We start from the raw sequence: 20,634 nt of genomic DNA, 5'->3' as shown, positions 1-20,634 counted from the left end.
CCCATAACCATTTGTTTCAACTTTTATGTCACCATCAATGGTGGTTGCTTCAATTTACTCTCAGTCTTGCCCATGGTTCATTCGTTCTGAATTTTCTCAGTTACGAATTAGTAATTGTAATTGCATTAGCAATTAGATATTTTAATCAAATTACTTGGGCGTATTTATTTGGTTTGGTGAAGTTTGGCAGTTTGGCACCTCTAGATCCGCCAAACCTATTTAGATACTTTGGAAGCCTGGAAACCAATCAAATATAGCCTTATAGGAGGCACTGGAGAAATCTACTTACTAGCATATAAATGGAGTCCTGCTTGACCATTTGTTATTTACAACTGAATTACAGCCATTGAATTTGAAAATAAAGTTCCCAAAAAGATGGAAAAAGCTGACAATTTAGGTGACCTTCTTGAAGCTCAAGCTCATGTGTGGAATGCAATGTTCCATTTCAAGAAATCTGCATGTGTAAAATGCGCAGTTGAGTTGGGAATCCCAGATCTGATCAGTAATCATGGGAAGCCCATAACACTTTCTGACCTGATTTCTGTCCTCCCAATCCATCCTTCTAAATCTGCCCACATTTTTCGCTTAATGCGATTCTTGGCTAACTCTGGATTCTTCGTTGAAAACCCTCAAGGCTATGCACTCACCTCTGCAGGTCGGCTTCTTTTGAAAGATGAGCCATTCAATGTACGGGCACACATTTTTCTATCATGTGATCCTGTCCTGCTGAAGCCCTGGAATTTCTTGACCGAGTGGTTCCAGAATGATGATTCCTCTCCATTTGATACTGCATATGGGAATAATTTCTGGCATTACAACGCTCAAGAAGTTCGATTTGGAAAATGTTTAATGAAAACATGGCTAGTGATAATCATTTGTTTGTAGAAGTGCTGATGACCAAATGCAAGTCTGTGTTTGAAGGCTTGACAACTTTGGCTGATGTTGGGGGTGGCACAGGCAAAGTTGCTAGGGCCATTGCTCAAAACTTTCCTAACATAAAATGCACAGTGTATGATCTCCCACACGTCGTTGCTAATCAAGGAGGAGCTGAGAACTTGGAATTTGTAGCTGGAGATATGTTTCAAAGTGTACCCCGTGCTAATGCAATCTTGCTGAAGGTAACTAAAGCCATCTTGTCACTGAATTTCTGATTTTCTTATTAACTTTTTGGTCTTTTTCTCTTGTTTGGAATTGGTTTGCATGATTTGAAACTTATGAAGGAGAATTAATTAATTTTTTCAATTAAAATTCTTGCGTTTTGCTATGATTTATCTATCTTGGTTTAATTACGTGTTTGTGATTGGCCACCTTAGGGTTTGTATTGAATTGAGAAGCAATATACAACTGTACACTAAATAAATAAGCACACTTAGCTTAATCACGAGAATAGGTTAAGATTTGTATGACTCGGTTATATTACCAAGGTTCCAATGGGGCGTAATTGAACGTTTACGGTCTCAAGAAAGGCGTAGAACTTGATTAGACACACTTTAGATGTATCGAAAAATAATTTAAAATACTATTGTGTGAGACGTTCATAACTTGACAAAACAGTAATTGGAGAATCAATTCAACCTCTGGATTAAAACCTAAACCTTAGGCTTGCTTAACTATTGTTCCCTCACTTCTTATCAATTTAATCAAATTAATTGTTAGTTCTTCCATGAAAATATAAAATCTCTTCTCATTCACTCTTTTGTGAAAATAATTAAAGTGGAGAAATTTGATTTATTCCTATGGGTTCGACCCTGGAATACTCCACGTTAATTAGTACTACGATCGACCCTATGCGCTTGCAGGAAATCATCCATCAGTATTTCTCCTAAAGATGCTGTTATAATGAAGGTAAGTTCACCTTTCCAAGATGATGCAACAGATCCATATTCACCTTTTTGTTGTTAAAGTCATTCTTAGCACTGATTCTGAACACATCTATACATGCTTCTGATTCACTACAACCATGTCTTTTTGGGGGGGGGGGGGAGAGGCTTCTGTACCTCTTGTTGATTTTTTCACAGCCGCAATGTTTGACTGTGGCATAAGTTTTTCATCCCACATCGCACAAAGCCAAGAAGAAGTCGGCTACTCGAGGCCTATAAAAGGAAGGGTCCTCTGAAGATTTTAATTTGCACCACTCAAGAGAGTTATATGGGCTATTAGCTTCTTAAGTCATCTAGCCCATTTAGTCAAATATTTTAGGCTCTCTTGTATTGTGTTTAGGAATATTTCCTAAACCTTTTATAAGTGCCTTTTGGCCTAGGAACCACTTTCCTACGGTTTTTGTATTTCTTCTTCATAGTAGAAATATTGCTCCTCCTTTGCCCGTGGACGTAGGTCAATTTGACCGAACCACGTAAATCTTCTGTGTCTTTTATTTGCTTTGTTATCCGTCTTTATATGGTCGGTTTTACCGCCTAATTATTATATGGCCGGTATCTACCGCCTATCTATTATATGGTCGGTTATACCGCCTATTTTGTTCTAACTTGAGTTTGTCTATTTCCTGACCCGGTCCTAACAAACTGGTATCAGAGCTGGTTGTTATATTTTGCAAGACATGTTTATCTGGTGGGGCCCGCCCATCCTATGGGGCCCACTCATCCTGTGGGGTCCGTCTATCTGTGGGGCCCGCTCACCTTGTGGGGTCCGTTCATCCCCGTGGGGCCCGCTTATCTCGTGGGGCCCGCTCACCCTGTGGGGCCTGCTCACGAGACTTGCATATTTGTTTGGCCAGTTTTTTGAGACAAATTTCAAGTTACAGAATTTGTGGCAACAATGACGATAACAAAGACGGTTGTCCAGAAATTCGACAGAAATGTCAACTTCGGCATGTGGCTGCTCAAGATGGAGGCCATTCTTGTTCAAGACGGAGTTGATCTAGCGATTCATGGAATCGAGAACAAACCAGAAGATGTAAAAGATGCGGATTTCGCTGATATGGATAAGAAAGCTAGATCCAGCATAATTTTGAATCTCTCCGATGAGGTATTGTGTGAGGTAGCAACGGAGACTTCAGCCAAGGCTATGTGGGATAAATTGAAAGCCTTGTATATGAAGAAAACAGTCGAGAATCGGCTATATTTGAAGCAGAGTTTGTATATGCTTCGGATGTCTGAAGGTACATCTATACTCTCCCATCTTGATAAATTTGATTCCATTATTATGGATTTGGAGAATATAGATTCGAAAATTGATGATGAAGATCAGACCCTATTACTTTTATGTTCCCTTCCTCAGTCCTTTAAGCATTTCCGTGATACTATGATATATGGAAAGGAAACAATTTCGTATCGGGAAATTAAATCTGCATTAAAATCTAAAGAACAGATAGATAGGGATATTACTGGGGAAACTAGTGGGAGTCAAGCCGATGGCTTGTTTGTTCGGGGTAGATTTGAAAAGAGAAACACAGAAAATAGAAGTAGATCCAAGTCCAGACATAAAAATGTAGTGTGCAACTATTGTAAAAAGAAGGGCCATATTATCTCTGATTGCTTTAAATTGAAAAATAAAGAAAAGCAAAAGGAGAAAAGGAGTGAAACCACTGAGGCTAGTATTGCCGTTGATGAGAATGATGGAACTATTTTCTGTGCAACGGAAAATAATTTTAGGTCTAACAATGAGTGGATTTTAGATTCGGGTTGTTCATATCATATGTGTCAAAATAAGGACTGGTTTTCAACATATGAATCAACTGAAGGTGGAGTTGTCTTAATGGGCAATAACGCTGTTTGTAAAGTTGTTGGCAAAGGCACAATCCGGATTAAAATGTACGATGGTATTGTGAGGACGCTCACAAATGTTAGACATGTTCCAGATTTGAAGAAAAATCTCATCTCTTTAGGCACTCTTGAGTCCATCGGGTGCAGGTATTCAGGTGGAGATGGAGTTCTCAAAATCACTCGAGGAGCTCTTGTTGTTATGAAGGCACACAGATCTGGTACTTTGTATATTTTGTAGGGATCTACTGTGACAGGTGCTGCTGCTGTTTCAACATCATCTTTGTCAGATACAGACATCACCAAATTATGGCATATGCGTTTGGGGCACATGAGTGAAAAAGGCTTGGGCATACTAAGCAAAAGAGGACTTCTTTGTGGACAAAGTACCGGGCCATTGAAATTCTGTGAACATTGTATTTTTGGGAAGCAGAAAAAAGTCAGCTTCAGTTCACCAGCAATTCACAAGACAAAAGGTACTCTTGATTACATTCATTCAGATCTATGGGGTCCTTCTCGTGCTCCTTCTAAAGGTGGTGCCAGGTACATGTTGACTTTCATTGATGATTATTCAAGGAAAGTTTGGGTCTATTTTCTTAAGCATAAAAATGATGTTTTCCTAACTTTCAAGCAATGGAAAGTTTTGATTGAGAAACAAACAGGAAAACATGTTAAGCGGTTGAGAACAGATAATGGCATGGAATTTTGTGGAGGTGAATTTAATGAATTTTGCAAGAATGAAGGAATTGTTCGGCATCACACCGTCAGGATGACGCCTCAACAAAATGGTGTGGCCGAACGTATGAACAGAACTCTTTTGGAGAGAGCAAGATATATGATCTCCAATGCAGAGTTGACAAACGACTTTTGGGCAGAGACGATCAATATGGCCTGTTATATTGTCAACCGTTCTCCTTCTGCATCTCTTGATTTCAAAACTCCTGAGGAAGTTTGGTCAGGTACTCCTGCTGATTACTCAAATTTAAAAGTTTTTGGGTGTCCAGCATACATGCACGTGAATGATGGAAAATTGGAGTTTAGGGCTAAAAAGTGCATTTTTCTTAGGTATGCTTCTGGGGTGAAAGGATACAGATTATGGTGTCCTGATCCCAAATCCCCAAAATTTGTAATCAGTAGAGATGTTACTTTTGATGAATTGTCTATGTTATCTTCCAAGAAGGAGTCTTCTAATCCTTGTACTACTGATAGTACACAGAAGCAGGTGGAGCTTGATATTGGCAGTTCTGGTTCTTCTCAATCCAAATCTTCTATTCAGCAAGTGCCAGTAGATGCACTTGAATCTACTATTGAAGATAGTTCAGAAGAAGAGGAGTATTCCATAACCAGAGATAGACAAAGGAGAGACATTCGACCACCACAAAGATATGCAAATTTAGTTGCATATGCTTTGTCTGTTGCAGAAGAAACTGATGCAGCTGGTGAGCCTTCCACCTATTCAGAAGCAGTTTCTTGTGATGATTCTGCAAAGTGGTTGATTGCGATGAATGAAGAAATTGAATCTCTTCATCAGAATGAAACTTGGGTTCTTGTAAAGCCGCCGTCAGTTAAGAAAATTGTTGGTTGCAAGTGGGTCTTCAAGAAAAAGGAAGGTATTCCAGGGGTTGAAAATGCAAGATATAAAGCACGATTGGTTGCAAAGGGCTATAGTCAGGTACAAGGTGTTGATTTTAATGATATATTCTCACATGTTGTTAAACATAGCTCTATTCGTGTTTTGCTTGCTTTAGTTGCCATGTATAATTTGGAGTTAGAACAGCTCGACGTTAAGACAGCTTTCTTACATGGCGAACTTGAAGAACAAATTTATATGAGACAACCCCAGGGTTTTGAAATTGAAGGTAAGGAAGACCATGTTTGCTTATTAAAGAAATCCTTATATGGATTGAAACAGTTTTCCAAGACAGTGGTATAAGAGGTTTGATTCCTTTATGTTGGGTCATGGTTATTTGAGGAGCATGTATGATAGTTGTGTTTACTTCCGGAAGTTAAATGATGGTTCTTTCATTTACTTATTGTTATATGTTGATGACATGCTCATTGCTGCCAAGAATTTGTCAGAAATTCACACCTTGAAACTGCAGTTAAATAGTAAATTTGAAATGAAAGATTTGGGAGCAGCTAAGAAAATTCTTGGCATGGATATCAATCGAGATCGAGGAGTAGGAAAGTTATTTTTGACCCAGAAAAATTACCTTGAGAAAGTCTTGGAGCGTTTTGGCATGAAAGATGCTAAATCAGTATCTATTCCTCTTGCTAGCCATTTTCGGCTATCTGCTGCTCAATCACCAAAATCAGATGAAGAGAAAGATTATATGGCACGGGTTCCTTATTCCAGTGCAGTCGGCAGTATTATGTATGCAATGGTTTGTACTCGTCCAAATATTGCACAAGCAGTCAGTGTTGTTAGCAGATATATGTCTTGCCCTGGTAAAACACATTGGCAGGCTGTGAAGTGGATTCTCAGATACTTGCGAGTTACTTCAAATACATGTTTGGAGTTTGGAAGAAATAATAATACTTTGGTTGGTTTTGTAGACTCAGACTACGCTGGAGATTTTGACAGGAGAAAATCACTTTCAGGCTATGTATTTTGCATTGGCGGTTGTGCTGTTAGTTGGAAAGCTACTCTACAACCTGTCGTAACTTTGTCTACTACAGAAGCAGAATATATGGCTGTGACCGAGGCAATCAAAGAAGCCTTGTGGTTGAAGAGTTTATTTAGCGAGCTAAGTCTATATCAAGGTGTTACTGATATTCACTGTGATAGTCAAAGTGCCATACACTTGACTAAAGATTAGATGTATCATGAAAGGACGAAACACATTGATGTGAAGTATCACTTCATTCGGGATATCATTGCTGAGGGAAAATTCCTTATTCAGAAAATCAATACTAAGGACAATCCAGCCGATATGTTTACGAAACCTCTTCCAGTTTACAAGTTCAAACAGTGTTTGGACTTGATTGGTGTTCGTTTGTGATTTAAGCCCATTGGGGCTTATGCGGAGAAGGTGGAGCAGTTTTACTATTGTCAATGGTGGGATTCCAAATTATGCCAAGGTGGAGATTTGTTGATTTTTTCACAGCCGCAATGTTTGACTGTGGCATAAGTTTTTCATCCCACATCGCACAAAGCCAAGAAGAAGTCGGCTACTCGAGGCCTATAAAAGGAAGGGTCCTCTGAAGATTTTAATTTGCACCACTCAAAAGAGTTATATGGGCTATTAGCTTCTTGAGTCATCTAGCCCATTTAGTCAAATATTTTAGGCTCTCTTGTATTGTGTTTAGGAATATTTCCTAAATCTTTTATAAGTGCCTTTTGGCCTAGGAACCACTTTCCTACGGCTTTTGTATTTCTTTTTCATAGTAGAAATATTGCTCCTCCTTTGCCCGTGGACGTAGGTCAATTTGACCGAACCACGTAAATCTTCTGTGTCTTTTATTTGCTTTGTTATCCGTCTTTATATGGTCGATTTTACTGCCTAATTATTATATGGCCGGTATCTACCGCCTATCTATTATATGGTCGGTTATACCGCCTACTTTGTTCTAACTTGAGTTTGTCTATTTCCTGGCCCGGTCCTAACACCTCTTATCAAATTCAATTTTCTTTAATAACTTTAACATGTGTTCCTGACTGATTTGAATTCTTTGTGATATGAATGTTAATTTAAACAGTGGATATTGCACGATTGGAATGATGAGGAATGTATACAAATACTTGGGAAATGCAAAGAAGCAATTCCTAGCAAGGAAAGTGGAGGGAAGGTGATAATCATAGACATGGTACTGAGTGACCAGCAAAAAGGAGCTGATGATGATGAGGCAATTTAAACTCAACTTTTCGTTGATATGCTGATGATGGTCCTTGTCACAGGGAAAGAAAGAACTGAGAGAGAGTGGGCAAAACTCTTTTCTGAGGCAGGGTTCAATGATTATAAGATAACTCCAGTACCGGGCTTGAGATCCCTTATCGAGGTTTATTATTAGGAGTAGTGGATAGTTTTTTTGGACTATTTTTGTTAGACATGTGTATGAAGCCAACATGTTTATCTTTCCTTCTTTTACGATTGTAATCTTTTGTGGCATTTTCTTTTCATTTTTAATAAATCAATATTTTCTTTTGGGAGGTGAAAATAGCGGTGCAAGAATTTTCTGCAAGGCAATTCTGTCAGGCGGACATGTAAGTTACATGCACAACAGCTCCTAGGACGATCTTGAGTATTTATTTCTTTTCATGGCCCGTCCCAGGGAAAGAATTTGAGGAATCAAGAGACAGACTGCAGGGCAGATAACTTAGCCCAAAACTGAGACCCAACATTTGGGGCATTGAGACCCAACTTGAATGCTATCGAATGTAAACTGCTATTCAAGTTTGGTTTGATTAGTTGGCAAATTAATCTCGAACGAGCTCTTAAACTCAGTTCAAGTATCGAATAGATTAGTTCATCTTTCAACTCTAATCGTACGACTTCAATTTCTGAATTTTCCTCATCAAAACCTTATTCTTTTTTCTTTTTTGATTGTTTTATACAACTTATCAAAGTATAACTATGCAGTAATTTCTTTTCACCTTCACACGATGAGGCCAGAATTTCAAGAGTAAGGTATCATAAATTCTATATGTATGTTCAATTGTCAAAATGAAAAAGCTTTTACACAACTCAATAATGAAATTACGCCATATTTGACCTTTTTGTTACTTTTTCCTTTCACTTTTTTTTTTTCAAATAAGCAAAGAAATAGCACATAAACAAAACTTTTTACACAACCCAATCAATTCAGTAATTGGAAGGGGGGAAAAATCAATAGTGTAGCTGGACAAATACCCAAAGTTGTAGGTGCAACCAAATATGTTGATGTTCAAGATTGTACTGATTGAAAATGTAGGACGGTGATAAAAAAAAATATAACAGTAATTTTAAAATTGCCACCGTTGATGTTCAAAATTGCGTTTTATTTCATGAAAATTACATCCAAAAAGTATAACAGTAATTCCTTTCCCAAAATCTCTTCCTCAAAATGCAATTCAAACAACCTCTTAATTTTCTTCAAAGGAAAGCTTTTAGAGCTCAAGCAAACATCACTCGCACTAGTATCACCTAACCTGTTTTGCAGCTTCCCTTCATCCAATATGAAAATATCACGTGTAGGAGCTCATGTCAAACTCTTAACATATATTCAAGGTGAATATTTACTTTAAAAAGAGATGGACAATCGCTTCTAGTTGGATTACTCTCACTATATTTATATATTTTGCTTTTAACACCTGGAGACTTGATGATGTTGTAGTTTTCTAAATTCACGGGCCAAAGTTGAAGATTTCTAAATTCAGTTTTTATTTCATAGATAGATATAAATAACCAAAATTGAAACTCATGGCTTGCTCGTGATATTTATTCCTTGTTGCTAACCGTCAAATGTGCTTACATTTCGGCTGTACTCAGTTCCACTTCGCGTATTGTACATGAAAACTGAAGATGAATAAAACAGGGTGCCACTCAAAAAGGGTGACCAGTGCAGCTGTGAAAAAAAAAACAGAAATAAAGAAAAAGAGAGCTCTTTCTGTAAATGAATTAATTCTGAAGATCCATGCCACACTTTCTTGTCTAAAACCATAGTTATTAAATTCAACCCGACCCAGTGTTGAATCGGTCAAATTGATAGACTGGTCATGGAATCGGGCCGATTTAGCAATTGGATCAGAGTTGCAGATGATTCGTTCTAAACTGTCTGAGCCCGATGGTCGAACCTGTGACCCATTAAATCTAGCAGTTTTTGATGAATCGAGCGAGTTTTGAAAATTTATCTGAAATTGTATTTTTTTTAATTTGACCAGCAACCCAAACAATGGCATTGTCGCCTTTTTGATAATTAGATGTGAAAAATTGAAAAAGGATTTGGGAATTAGGATTTATTTCTTTCTTTGACACTTAGATTTATCATTTATATTTGTGTATAATATCAACATGAATTCATGAACTAAAGAACACGTATGGATAGAGCTTGTGTGTATAAACTATGAAATATTAATATGTTATGACTTATTAACATTTAAGAATTTTTGTACTTATATTATAATTTATATGTTTATTTAATTATATTATATATTTTTCTATTATATAGGGTGACCCGTCGGTTAAATCACTGACCCGCCAATCCGAAGGTTGATGCCCGAGTTGGTTTTAATAACTATGCCAAAAGGCACTTGTCAGTGTCTCCACCCAGATTGCAAAATCTGCATGCCTATTTGCCCAACTAAAAAAATTCAAATTTAATGCAATAATGCAATTGGGCCCAAATTAATCAATAATTTATTTTTACCCCAAACTGTAAAACTTATGCTAATATTTGCAATAACATTTTTTCAATAGAAAAAGCCCTCAAGTACACATAAGAACACCTATGCTATACACAAGAGATACATATAAAATCAACTTGGAAAGCATTCCAAATACAATCCCCAGCCCAAAGCTATCTGCCACAAATCAGTATCTTAGCACTTCATTAGGCAAATCCTATCTCATTTTGTGTTCTAACTACTAGATTGTATTAATCCAGCCCTATAGAGTTGAATCTTTCAAACCGCCTGTTAGAATTCTAAATTTTTTCTTTTTGTTTAGAATTCTAGAAGTTGTTTTTAATGTTATCCCTATATCATCTAGTGATCATGACTAGGGGTGGCAATGGGCCAGTCACCCGCCCCACGGGGGACTATTGGGGTTGGGGTGGGGGTGGGGGCAGGGGCGGGGGGTGAAATTTTTTCCACCCGTTTGAAACAAATATATATATATATATATATATATATATATATATATATATATATGTATGTACATAATAATATATATAATGATATTATCAATTATGCTACTAATTATATATATTTATTAAAAAAAATTATTAATTATTTATATTAAATTTATTAATACATTTATATTAAATTCCTAACTACACTTAATACAATAACACTTTTTTCTAAAAAAATACAATAATAATTTAGTGATTATATTTGTATCAAAAGTGAAAACTTAATTATTTTAGTTTTTTTTATCATATTAGATTGTATTCAAATATCTTTTGTTTAATTATTTTTATATGTTTCAATTGCGAAGTTACAATGAATAATAATTTGGTTATGTGTTGATATTTTAGTACTTGATTATTTGGTCAAATTTAATTATAATAAATTATATAATAATTTTTTTAACACCGCAGGTGCTCTCAGGAGATGCGAGGCGGGACGGGACGGGGGACGGGGGTCATTAATTAATAGGCAATGGGGCGGGGGATGGAGGAAGGATCCCCCGCCCCACCCCCGCCCCATTGCCACCCTATTCACAACAAAAAATTACTTGAGTAATACAATATCATCTTTTGCATACAGCATATAGGCTTTAGACTTCTACTATTTTATGTGAGAGGCCATATTAAACAAAATTTCCTTGACGAGTCAAAATTAGAGAATCGACCTTTTGCGAGCCCATTCAAAATTAAAAAGCATCCCGACACTAATTTGAGATTTTCTGAAAAAAAATTTCGGGACCACCATTGTAGTGAACAAGGAAGATGATAACATTTTGTTGGATTACCTTTTCTGTAAATGCTTGTAACATGGAAGAGGTCTGCCATCAAGAATACGGCAAACCAAATGCTACCCGGTCGATCCTCGAAAAGCTAGTCAAGCCCCCATAACCATTTGTTTCAACTTTCATGTCACCATCAATGGTGGCTGCTTCAATTTACTCTCAGTCTTGCTCGTGGTTCATTCGTATTGAATTTTCTCAGATACTAATTAATAATTGCAATTGCGTCAGCAATTAGATATTTTAATCGAATTACTTGGGAGTATTTATTTGGTTTGGTGAGGTTTGACACCTCTAGATCTGCCAAACCCATTTAGATACTTTGAAATCGTGGAAACCAATCAAATATAGCCTCATAGGAGGCGCAGGAGGCATCTACCGCCATAATTTAGGAGCAGATATGCACTGCTACCCATAATTTACTAGCATATAAATGCTGTCCTGCTTGACCATTTGTTGTTTAATCAGGCAACTGAATTAATGCCATTGAATTTGAACAAAAGATGGAAAAAGTTGAGAATTTAGGTGAGCTTATTGAAGCTCAAACTCATGTGTGGAATGCAATGTTCCACTTCAAGAAATCTGCATGTCTAAAATGTGCAGTTGAATTGGGAATCCCAGATGTGATCAGGAATCATGGGAAGCCCATCACACTTTCTGACCTGATTTCTGTCCTCCCAATCCACCCTTCTAAATCTGCCCACATTTTTCGCTTAATGCGATTCTTGGCTAACTCTGGATTCTTTGTTGAAAACCCTCAAGGCTATGCACTCACCTCTGCAGGCCGGCTTCTTTTGAAAGATGAGCCATTCAATGTACGGGCACACATTTTTCTATCCTGTGATCCTGCCATGTTGAAGCCCTGGAATTTCTTGACCAAGTGGTTCCAGAATGATGATCCCTCTCCATTTGATACTGCCTATGGGAATAATTTCTGGCATTACAACGCTCAAGAAGTTCGATTTGGAAAAATGTTTAATGAGGCCATGGCTAGTGATAATCAGCTGTCTGTAGAAGTGCTGATGACCAAATGCAAGTTTGTGTTTGAAGGCTTGACAACTTTGGCTGATGTTGGGGGTGGCACAGGCAAAGTTGATAGGGCCATTGCCCAAAACTTTCCTAACATAAAATGTACTGTGTATGATCTCCCACACGTCGTTGCTAATCAAGAAGGAGCTGAGAACTTGGAATTTTTAGCTGGCGATATGTTTCAAAGTGTACCCCGTGCCAATGCAATCTTGCTGAAGGTAACTAAAGCCATCGTGCCACTGAATTTCTGAATTTTTTTTAATAGAAGAAAAAATTTATGATTTTCTTATTAAGTTTTCTTTTTTTTTCCCCTCTTATTTGGAATCGATTTGCACGATTTGAAACTTATATCGAATCTCTCATAGTAATTTGTGATTATATCGGTAATTAAACAGCGGATCCTTCATGACTGGAGTGATGAGGACTGTTTGAAAATTCTCAAGAACTGCAAAAAGGCCATTCCCGAGAAAGACAATGGGGGGAAGGTGATCATTATAGACGGTGTAATGGGAAGCCAGATACAAGATAAGACATCATTTGAAACAGAATTTAGCATGGACATGCAGATGTTGGTTATGCTCGGCCCTGCCAAAGAAAGAACTGAGAAGGAATGGTCAAAATTGTTTTCAGATGCTGGATTTAGTAGCTATAAAGTCTATCCAGTCTTGGGCATGAGGTGTCTCATTGAGGTTTATCCCTAAGTTGAGGAACATTTTTTGTTTCTTGTAACATAAAAATTACCAAGTGTTTGGTTTTGGATTTTTTTTATTCCTTTTCATCATGTTGAACTTGTTATCCCGTAGTAACAAGAGTGTGTGTCTCTCATGTAAGTTATCGCATTCAATATAAATATCCAGTTCATTGCTTAACTAGAAAAATTTTAGTACATCTTTAATATTTTCTTTTGCTTCTTTTACCCGTAAAAGACAAAAGAATCAGACAGTAATATTCTGTACGTATAGGTGGCTTAACACTGAATACATTGAGAGTCTTCATTTATTCTCTTAAATTGGACCAACAGTTAAGGTGCAAACGTTCATTTATAGCTAAATTATTCTTTAGGGGCAAAAAGTCTTCCAAATTTAATCTTTTTTTTTACTAGATGCCAAAATATGTCTACCGTAATATTGTCCATAAGTTGGAAAAATCTGATTATTCTGAATAATCTCAAGAAGCATAGAATGGTAGTAGACCATCTATGATCATGTCAATATACCAAATAATCGTACAAGTTCTTGCACATTCGAAGTTTGATGATGAAATTACTCTACCATAAAGAGTAAAGATCAGCGTACATCAAAATAATCTTCATTCGAGAAATTCAGGGAACAAAAAATCAAACAAAGTTTTTTTTTTTTTAAAGAATTCAGACAAAATTATTCAATCAAGACTGCCATTTTTGACAGCCTTGTGCTGGATTTTTCACAGATATTGCAAGTTTCAATGCTAAGAAAAATTGACAAAATAAATTTGCCAAAATCCAGTTCCTCAAGAATGCCAACTTTGGACGAGCCGTTCTCTAAATCGAACCCATGTGATGAGCATCAATTCCAAACTTGTAATCATCAACTTCTTCAGTTGCTCATCTGTGGGTGGTAACCCTGCTTGAGCAGCTGCTGGCCAGTCCAAGTATATAAACTGCAGGCACATCTAAAATGTCAACATTAATGTTTCACTACAAAGAACCCGTCCACATGTTTCACTATAACTATTTCCATGAGTTGCAATTGATGATTGATGATCATAGTTACTAAATTCGGCTGGGGTACAAATTCAGTAACGAAAAATACTACTTTAGTCCTTTATTATCCCAAGATTTCAGAAACCCTTTAAAATAATATTATTTTTCTCCCTATATCCTAATAAAAATTAGATTTTGGCCGTCAAGATTTTAATTTATGATCCTTCAACATCCCTTAAGAACTTGATCATATTCTATGTGAATGTTAGAGTCCCCCCCCCCCCGGCCCGGGTATGAGGGTACCTTCTTAAATGCACAAGTTTCCTAATATTGTCGTCTCTACACCCCTTCCCCTCTTCTCTCCCAAAATCTTAACCTCTGATCACGTTAGTGCTTTACTATGCGAAATGTAACAAAAATGAAAGATATAGTTAAACAAAGCTTCAACTTATCTCTATTATTGTTCAAAAGAATGACACAAGTAGTTCTAATAGTCGATTTGACAATTAAGTTTTATCTGTGTAGATATATAAATTTCTAAAGGTACTTTAAGTTTTTAAATTCTATATGTACGTTCAATTGTCAAAATTAAACAGCTTTTACACAACTTAATAATGTAATTACAGCAAGTCGGACCTTTTTGTTCCTTTTTCCTTTCACTTTTTTTTTTCCAAATAAGCAAAGAAATAGTACATAAACAAAACTTTTTATACAACCCATTTGATTCAGAAATTGGAAGGGGGAAAAATCAATAGAGTAGCTGGACAAATACCCAAAGTTGTAGGTGCAACCAAATAGGTTGATGTTCAAGATTATGCGGATTGAAAAATGTAGGACAGTGATTACTTATTTGGGCACTTGATAGTGTTCGAAATTTACATCTTATGCGTAGAGGCTTCTGATGATTCATTCACATAAAAATATTAATTATTTGTAAATATCATGTTTATCAACTCCTTTATAATTGAGAAAGCTCTCCTCTCTATTGAATTGGAGGGTATTTCTCTCCAATGCAGCACCATAAAATTCATTCAAAAATTATTTTTGAAAATCAACAGTGCCGTCACCTCCATCAGTACTTTCACTAGGCTGACGGGCACCTCTATCAGCGCAGTCTCCTTCTCCCCTTCTTTTTCTTCTCCCCCTCTCTCTCCCTTCCTCCACCTCATCTCTCCTCCTCCTCCTCCTTTCCCACTTTTCCTGCCACCCCTTCTTGCCCTTCTCCCTCATCCTGCCCCCTCCCCCTCTCCCACGATCTGGCAGCGTGATAGAGGAGAAGGGATGGCATGGGAAAAGTAAAAGGAGGAGGAGAGAGGAAAAAAAAGATGGAAGGTGGCAGTGATGATAGTAGGCTGAGGTGGGAGGATAGTGATAGAAAAAATGAACAAGTGTGTATTTTTTATTGTTTTAGGATATGTATTTTAAAAACTTTATGGTGTTTTTAGATATTACTTTAGACAAAGTTGAAAAAGACTCTCTCTACTAAAACCTCGCAAGAAACAGGCATCCAAACATACCTATTGGTCTGAATCTGATCAATTAACTCGATGGTCAGTACTGGTCGGCTCGATGGAATTGAATGTACAAACTAGGTGTTTCCTTTAGCTACTAGGACTAGGCTATGTTTTTAAATTTGGATCGGACCGATCAGTTCGACCAGTTGAACTGAGAACCGACCAGACATCCGGTCCAAGCCACCGCCCACTGTAATTTGACCTGAATTTTGCTTCCTAAATGTATTGATATTTAATTAGTACACACAGTAGAATTTCAGCCATCAGCAAAGTCAAAACGATTAATTTTTTGCCAAATGACATCAAATATATATATGCAAAGTCTTGCATTTACTCACTTTTTTTCCCTCTAAGATAAGAATAATTAAGCCGAAAGGTAATAGTTGATACATTATTACTATTAAAGATAGTTCCATTTGATACAGTATTATCCGTCAAGCCTAATATCTTCCCAATTTGATATTGAAATTGACCCAACAGTTCAGCTGCAATAGGGCACAAGTTAAAGCTCGAGTAGTTAATATTTGCAACAACCTTTTTTTCAATAGAGAAAGCCCTCAAGTGCACATAAGAAAACGTATGCTATACACGAGATACAAACAAAATCAACTTGGAAACATTCAAAAGACAATCACCTGTCCAAAGCTATCTACCACTTAGTCAATAGCTTAGCACTTCATTAGGCAAATCCTATCTCATTTTGAGCTCTAACTACTAGAATGTCTTAATTCAGCAGTATAAAGTGGAATCTTTCAAACCACCTGTTAGAATTATAGATTTTTCCTTTTTATTTAGAATTCTAGAAGTTGTTTTGCCGTTATCCCTCTACAATAATCTAGTGATCAGAACAAAAAATTACTTCAGTAGTAATACAGTATCATCTTTTCCATGCAACTTTTAGGCTGTAGCCTTCTACTATTTTATGTGAGAGGTCACATTAAACAAAATTTCCCTGACGAGTCAAAATTAGAGAATTGACCTTTTGTGAGCCCATACAAAATTAAAAACCACCCAACACTAATTTGAGGTTTTCTAATTAAAAATTTCTAGACCATTGTATCGAACAAGGAAGGTGGTAACATTTGTTTTGGATTACGTTTTCTGTAAATGCTTGTAACATGGAAGAGGTCTGCCATCAAGAATGCGGTAAAACAAATGATACCCGGTCGATCCTCGAAGAGCTAGTCAAGCCCCCATAACCATTAATTTGTTTCAACTTTTATGTCACCATCAAGGTGGCTGGTTCAATTTACTCTCAGTCTTGCTCGTGGTTCATTCGTATTGAATTTTCTCAGATACTAATTAATAATTGCAATTGCATCAGCAATTAGATTTTTTAATCGAATTACTTGGGAGTATTTATTTGGTTTGGTGAAGTTTGATTTGCCAAACCTATTTAGATAATTTGAAACCGTGGAAACCAATCAAATATAGCCTCATAGGTGGCACAGGAGGAATCTACTGCCATAATTTAGTAGCAGATATGCACTGCTACCCATAATTTACTAGCATATAAATGCAGTCATGCTTGACCATTTGTTGTTTAATCAGGCAACTGAATTAATGCCATTGAATTTGAACAAAAGATGGAAAAAGTTGAGAATTTAGGTGAGCTTATTATTGAAGCTCAAACTCATGTGTGGAATGCAATGTTCGCACTTCAAGAAATCTGCATGTCTAAAATGTGCAGTTGAATTGGGAATCCCAGATGTGATCAGGAATCATGGGAAGCCCATCACACTTTCTAACCTGATTTCTGTCCTCTCAAGATATATGAGGGTACCTTCTTAAATGCACAAGTTTCCTAACATTATCCTCTCTACATCCCTTCCCCTCAAAATCTTAACCTCTGATTACGTTAAGTGCTTTACTATGTGAAATGTAACAAAAATGAAAGACTTAGTTAAATAAAGTTTCAACTTATCTCTATTATTGTTCAAAAGAATGACATAAGTAATTCTAATAGTCGATTTGACAATTAAATTTTATCTGTGTAGACATATAAATTTCTAAAGGTACTTTAAGCTTTTATATCAAACAATTATTTTATTGCTAATGAAAATAACATCCTATTATATCTTCAAAAGTATTGCAAATAATTCAAAATAGACGAGTAACCATGTCTTCATCTAAATTAATTCAGAATATAATACTACATGGAGAATCCTAGTTTTGAGGAATTTCAAGTGTTTTTTTTTTTTTTTTGCAATGTCAAATATTAGTATAGTATCTAAGTACAGGTGGAGAGTGCATTTACAAGATAAATTAAGCGTAGCTGTTGCAAAACTATTTTAAAAATATTTTTCTTATATAATAACGCTACCCAATCGGGAAGAGCTCAACCCATGATTTTCCATGGCGCAGGAGGAGACTATGCGTTTGGCTCTTGTGGATTCCGATTTCATCCAGAAACTGGTAATGCTTTTCAACATCGGCCAGCATCTTGTCTATGGACGGCAAAGTCACTTTTCCAGATAAAACGCCAGCTACCCAATTGGCTTGTAGCTCCATCATGAGAAAATTTATTGTCCATTTGTCAAGAAAAATGTCAAAATTAGCTGATCAAAATTGAATCTAGAGTATTAATTAAGTAAAAACATTTTCTCTCTTAATTACAACAACAATATTAAGACGAACCCGGCTTGGTATTCCAATAAAAGAAAGAGTTGGAGCAAGTTGTGGAGGAAGGACATGCTTGTAAAACAGATGAACTCAGTTGTCATTAGAGCTGTTAAACAAAACGAGCTGTTCGGTAGCTCATTTCCTTTCAGTTTATTCATGTTCGTGAAAAGTTCGTTTCAAATTTTAAATAAATCGAGTTTGAGTAAATTTTTTTGTTTGATTAATAGTTGAGCGAACACGAGAACGTTCGCGAACACGAATATAATTGTCATTTGAAAAATTTTAGGGTTAATTTTATGGCTAGACTTTTATATTTGGAGGATAAATAGCTTTGTTTTATTTATTATTTTTATGTTAATGTTGGTTATGTAGTTAATGAATTATAGAATTTAGTCACTTAATACTTTAATTATTTTTTAGGATGATTAATGATTTGTATGGCATATTTAAAACTTAAAATAATCTGGATTCGAGCTTTTCAAGTGTGTTCGCGAACGGTTCGGTTATGTTAAATTAGCCGAGCACAAACTCGAACATGAACTTTGCTTAATAAGTCAAACGCGAACACAGGTTTGAAGTTCGAAAGTTAACGAATGAACAAGAGCTTTGTTTGAATCGTTTAACGAGCAAAGCTCAAATATGAGATATTCGGTTCGAAATTAGCTGATCAAAATTGACTTTAGAGTATTAATTAAGTAAAAACATTTTCTCTCTTAATTACAAGAACAATATTAAAACTAACCCGGTTTGGTATTCCAATAAAAGAAAGAGTTGGAGCAAGTTGTGGAGGAAAGACGTGCTTGTAAAACAGATGAACTCAGTTGTCATCAATAGCAACAATCCCCTTTGTGTTAAGAGAGGGAAATCACATTTGAACGTTCTTTTTTTTTGGCAAAAATGCCCAAACCCAGGGAGGGGGTGTGAATCCCTATTTTATTGGAGAAAAAAAACAAAATAAGAGTGTCACCAAAACAACTTGCATAAAAGAAACTAAAGGACCTATTCTCTTCTGATAGGGTGTTAATTGTTAGTATTTTTATTGTTAATTTTCCCCTTTGTTCTTACCAAATATTGTTTTAATTGTTAATATATACTTATATTTGGTATTTGACCTTAATTACAGGAGGTGGAGCAGAAAAGTACTAAAAAGAGAGACCTTCTTGAGAAATATTCCAACGGGGGAAGCTTTCAAAAAGGTCTACAACCATGGCCCCACAATTGTGCTACAACGGAGCTCTTTCCGTGGCTGACTAGGAGTCTTCCTTTTCCAATTGGGGGAGCCGCATAGCAGTAGGCCATTAGAGTAGGAACTAGATACTAGATAGGAGACAATTAGCACTACTTGGAATTGCTTTTCACTTTGACTTCCGTCTTTTTCGTCTTTGGGAGCCGTAAGATAGAAACAAATAAAGCAACAGACTTAGTTTGGGGCGGCCGGGCCTTCACTTTGTGTTATTACTGTAAGCCTCTGGCTAGAGGCTATGGAGAAGACATTAGCATTCCCTTTGACTTTGTATTTTTCCTCTCATTCTTAATTATTCGGATTTCTTCATCATATAGAGAAGAATGTGCTCGACAATTACTGTTAAATTTTCGCATAGGATTTTCTTCGTAAAGATGAATTAAATCTCTTTTTCTAGTCAACGAACAACGGAGGTTTTGATTCGCTTAAAGATTGTGAGATCGATTTAATTTTATCTTTTTCTTTTATTTATTGGTATTCGCATATTCCCTAATTGTAGTGCTTATGGTTATTTAATTAATTGGTTGTCTTGGATCCGGATAATGAGTTGATTTAATAATCTATTGCCAATTGGGGTATTAAATCCGTAATTGTTAATTGCCTCAAAATAGTGTCAACTGGCATGATTAGCTTTGTGTCAGGAGAATACGCGGGCTAATCTAATACGTAAGGCAATTAGGGAATTAAATCTTACGGGCGTACCTAAGATTATTTCTCAATTAGGGCAGTGATTAACGGGCGCACCTTAATCACCGGCACAGTAAGAAGAGGTTGACTGTCATTGCTTGTTTGACAGTTATAACCTATTTATTAGTAAATAATTGGAATTGCCTTTGTTTCAATGATCAATTAGGTGAACCATTGTTGAAGTTATTTCTTGGCTAGATCATTAGTTATCATTCATTTGACTTTAGTAAATTGTTATTTAATTTTTAGTTGTTTCTTGGATTTTATTTGCATTTATTTGATTGTCACCTTCTACACAAAATACCCCCTGGTTACTGTGAATTTGAAAAAAAACAGTTACACCTAGTCCCTGTGGATTCTACCCTGTTTACCACTATCTACAGAAATTAACTTTAGTTGAGTAGGTTTTTTTTATTGCACAGGCCCGACACTTGTCACCTTACAATCTGACGACGAATAAAAGGGAATTCACCCCCATCTAAAACTAAAGATGTCCTGACTGAAAGCAGCAACTGGTGAGGGGAATTGTAAAAAA

General features: G+C 36.3%; 1 protein-coding gene and 1 pseudogene across 1 annotated transcript; both read left to right on the top strand.

Annotated features, from left to right (window-relative positions):
- The first annotated feature begins 375 nt into the window (after nucleotides 1-375).
- LOC113689519 (probable O-methyltransferase 3) lies at nucleotides 376-7,730 on the top strand (annotated as a pseudogene).
- Nucleotides 7,731-11,665: 3,935 nt separating this feature from the next.
- Nucleotides 11,666-13,221, top strand: LOC113688928 (trans-resveratrol di-O-methyltransferase-like). Its single transcript, XM_027206753.2, has 2 exons — nucleotides 11,666-12,570; nucleotides 12,748-13,221. The coding sequence occupies exons 1-2, from the start codon at nucleotides 11,827-11,829 to the stop codon at nucleotides 13,051-13,053; spliced, it is 1,050 nt and encodes a 349-aa protein (XP_027062554.1). The 5' UTR covers nucleotides 11,666-11,826; the 3' UTR covers nucleotides 13,054-13,221.
- The last annotated feature ends 7,413 nt before the right edge of the window (nucleotides 13,222-20,634 follow it).

This window comes from Coffea arabica, chromosome 5c (assembly GCF_036785885.1).
Source record: "Coffea arabica cultivar ET-39 chromosome 5c, Coffea Arabica ET-39 HiFi, whole genome shotgun sequence".
NCBI lineage: Eukaryota > Viridiplantae > Streptophyta > Magnoliopsida > Gentianales > Rubiaceae > Coffea > Coffea arabica.
Note: the sequence above shows the minus strand (reverse complement) of the source record. Positions and strands in the feature narration are given on the sequence as shown.

Excerpts from the sequence above, each read along its gene's own strand:
- LOC113688928 (XM_027206753.2), top strand. The coding sequence starts at position 11,827 with ATGGAAAAAGTTGAGAATTTAGGTGAGCTTATTGAAGCTCAAACTCAT. Across the intron at positions 12,571-12,747 it reads CCAATGCAATCTTGCTGAAG|CGGATCCTTCATGACTGGAG; the intron begins GTAACTAAAGCC and ends GTAATTAAACAG.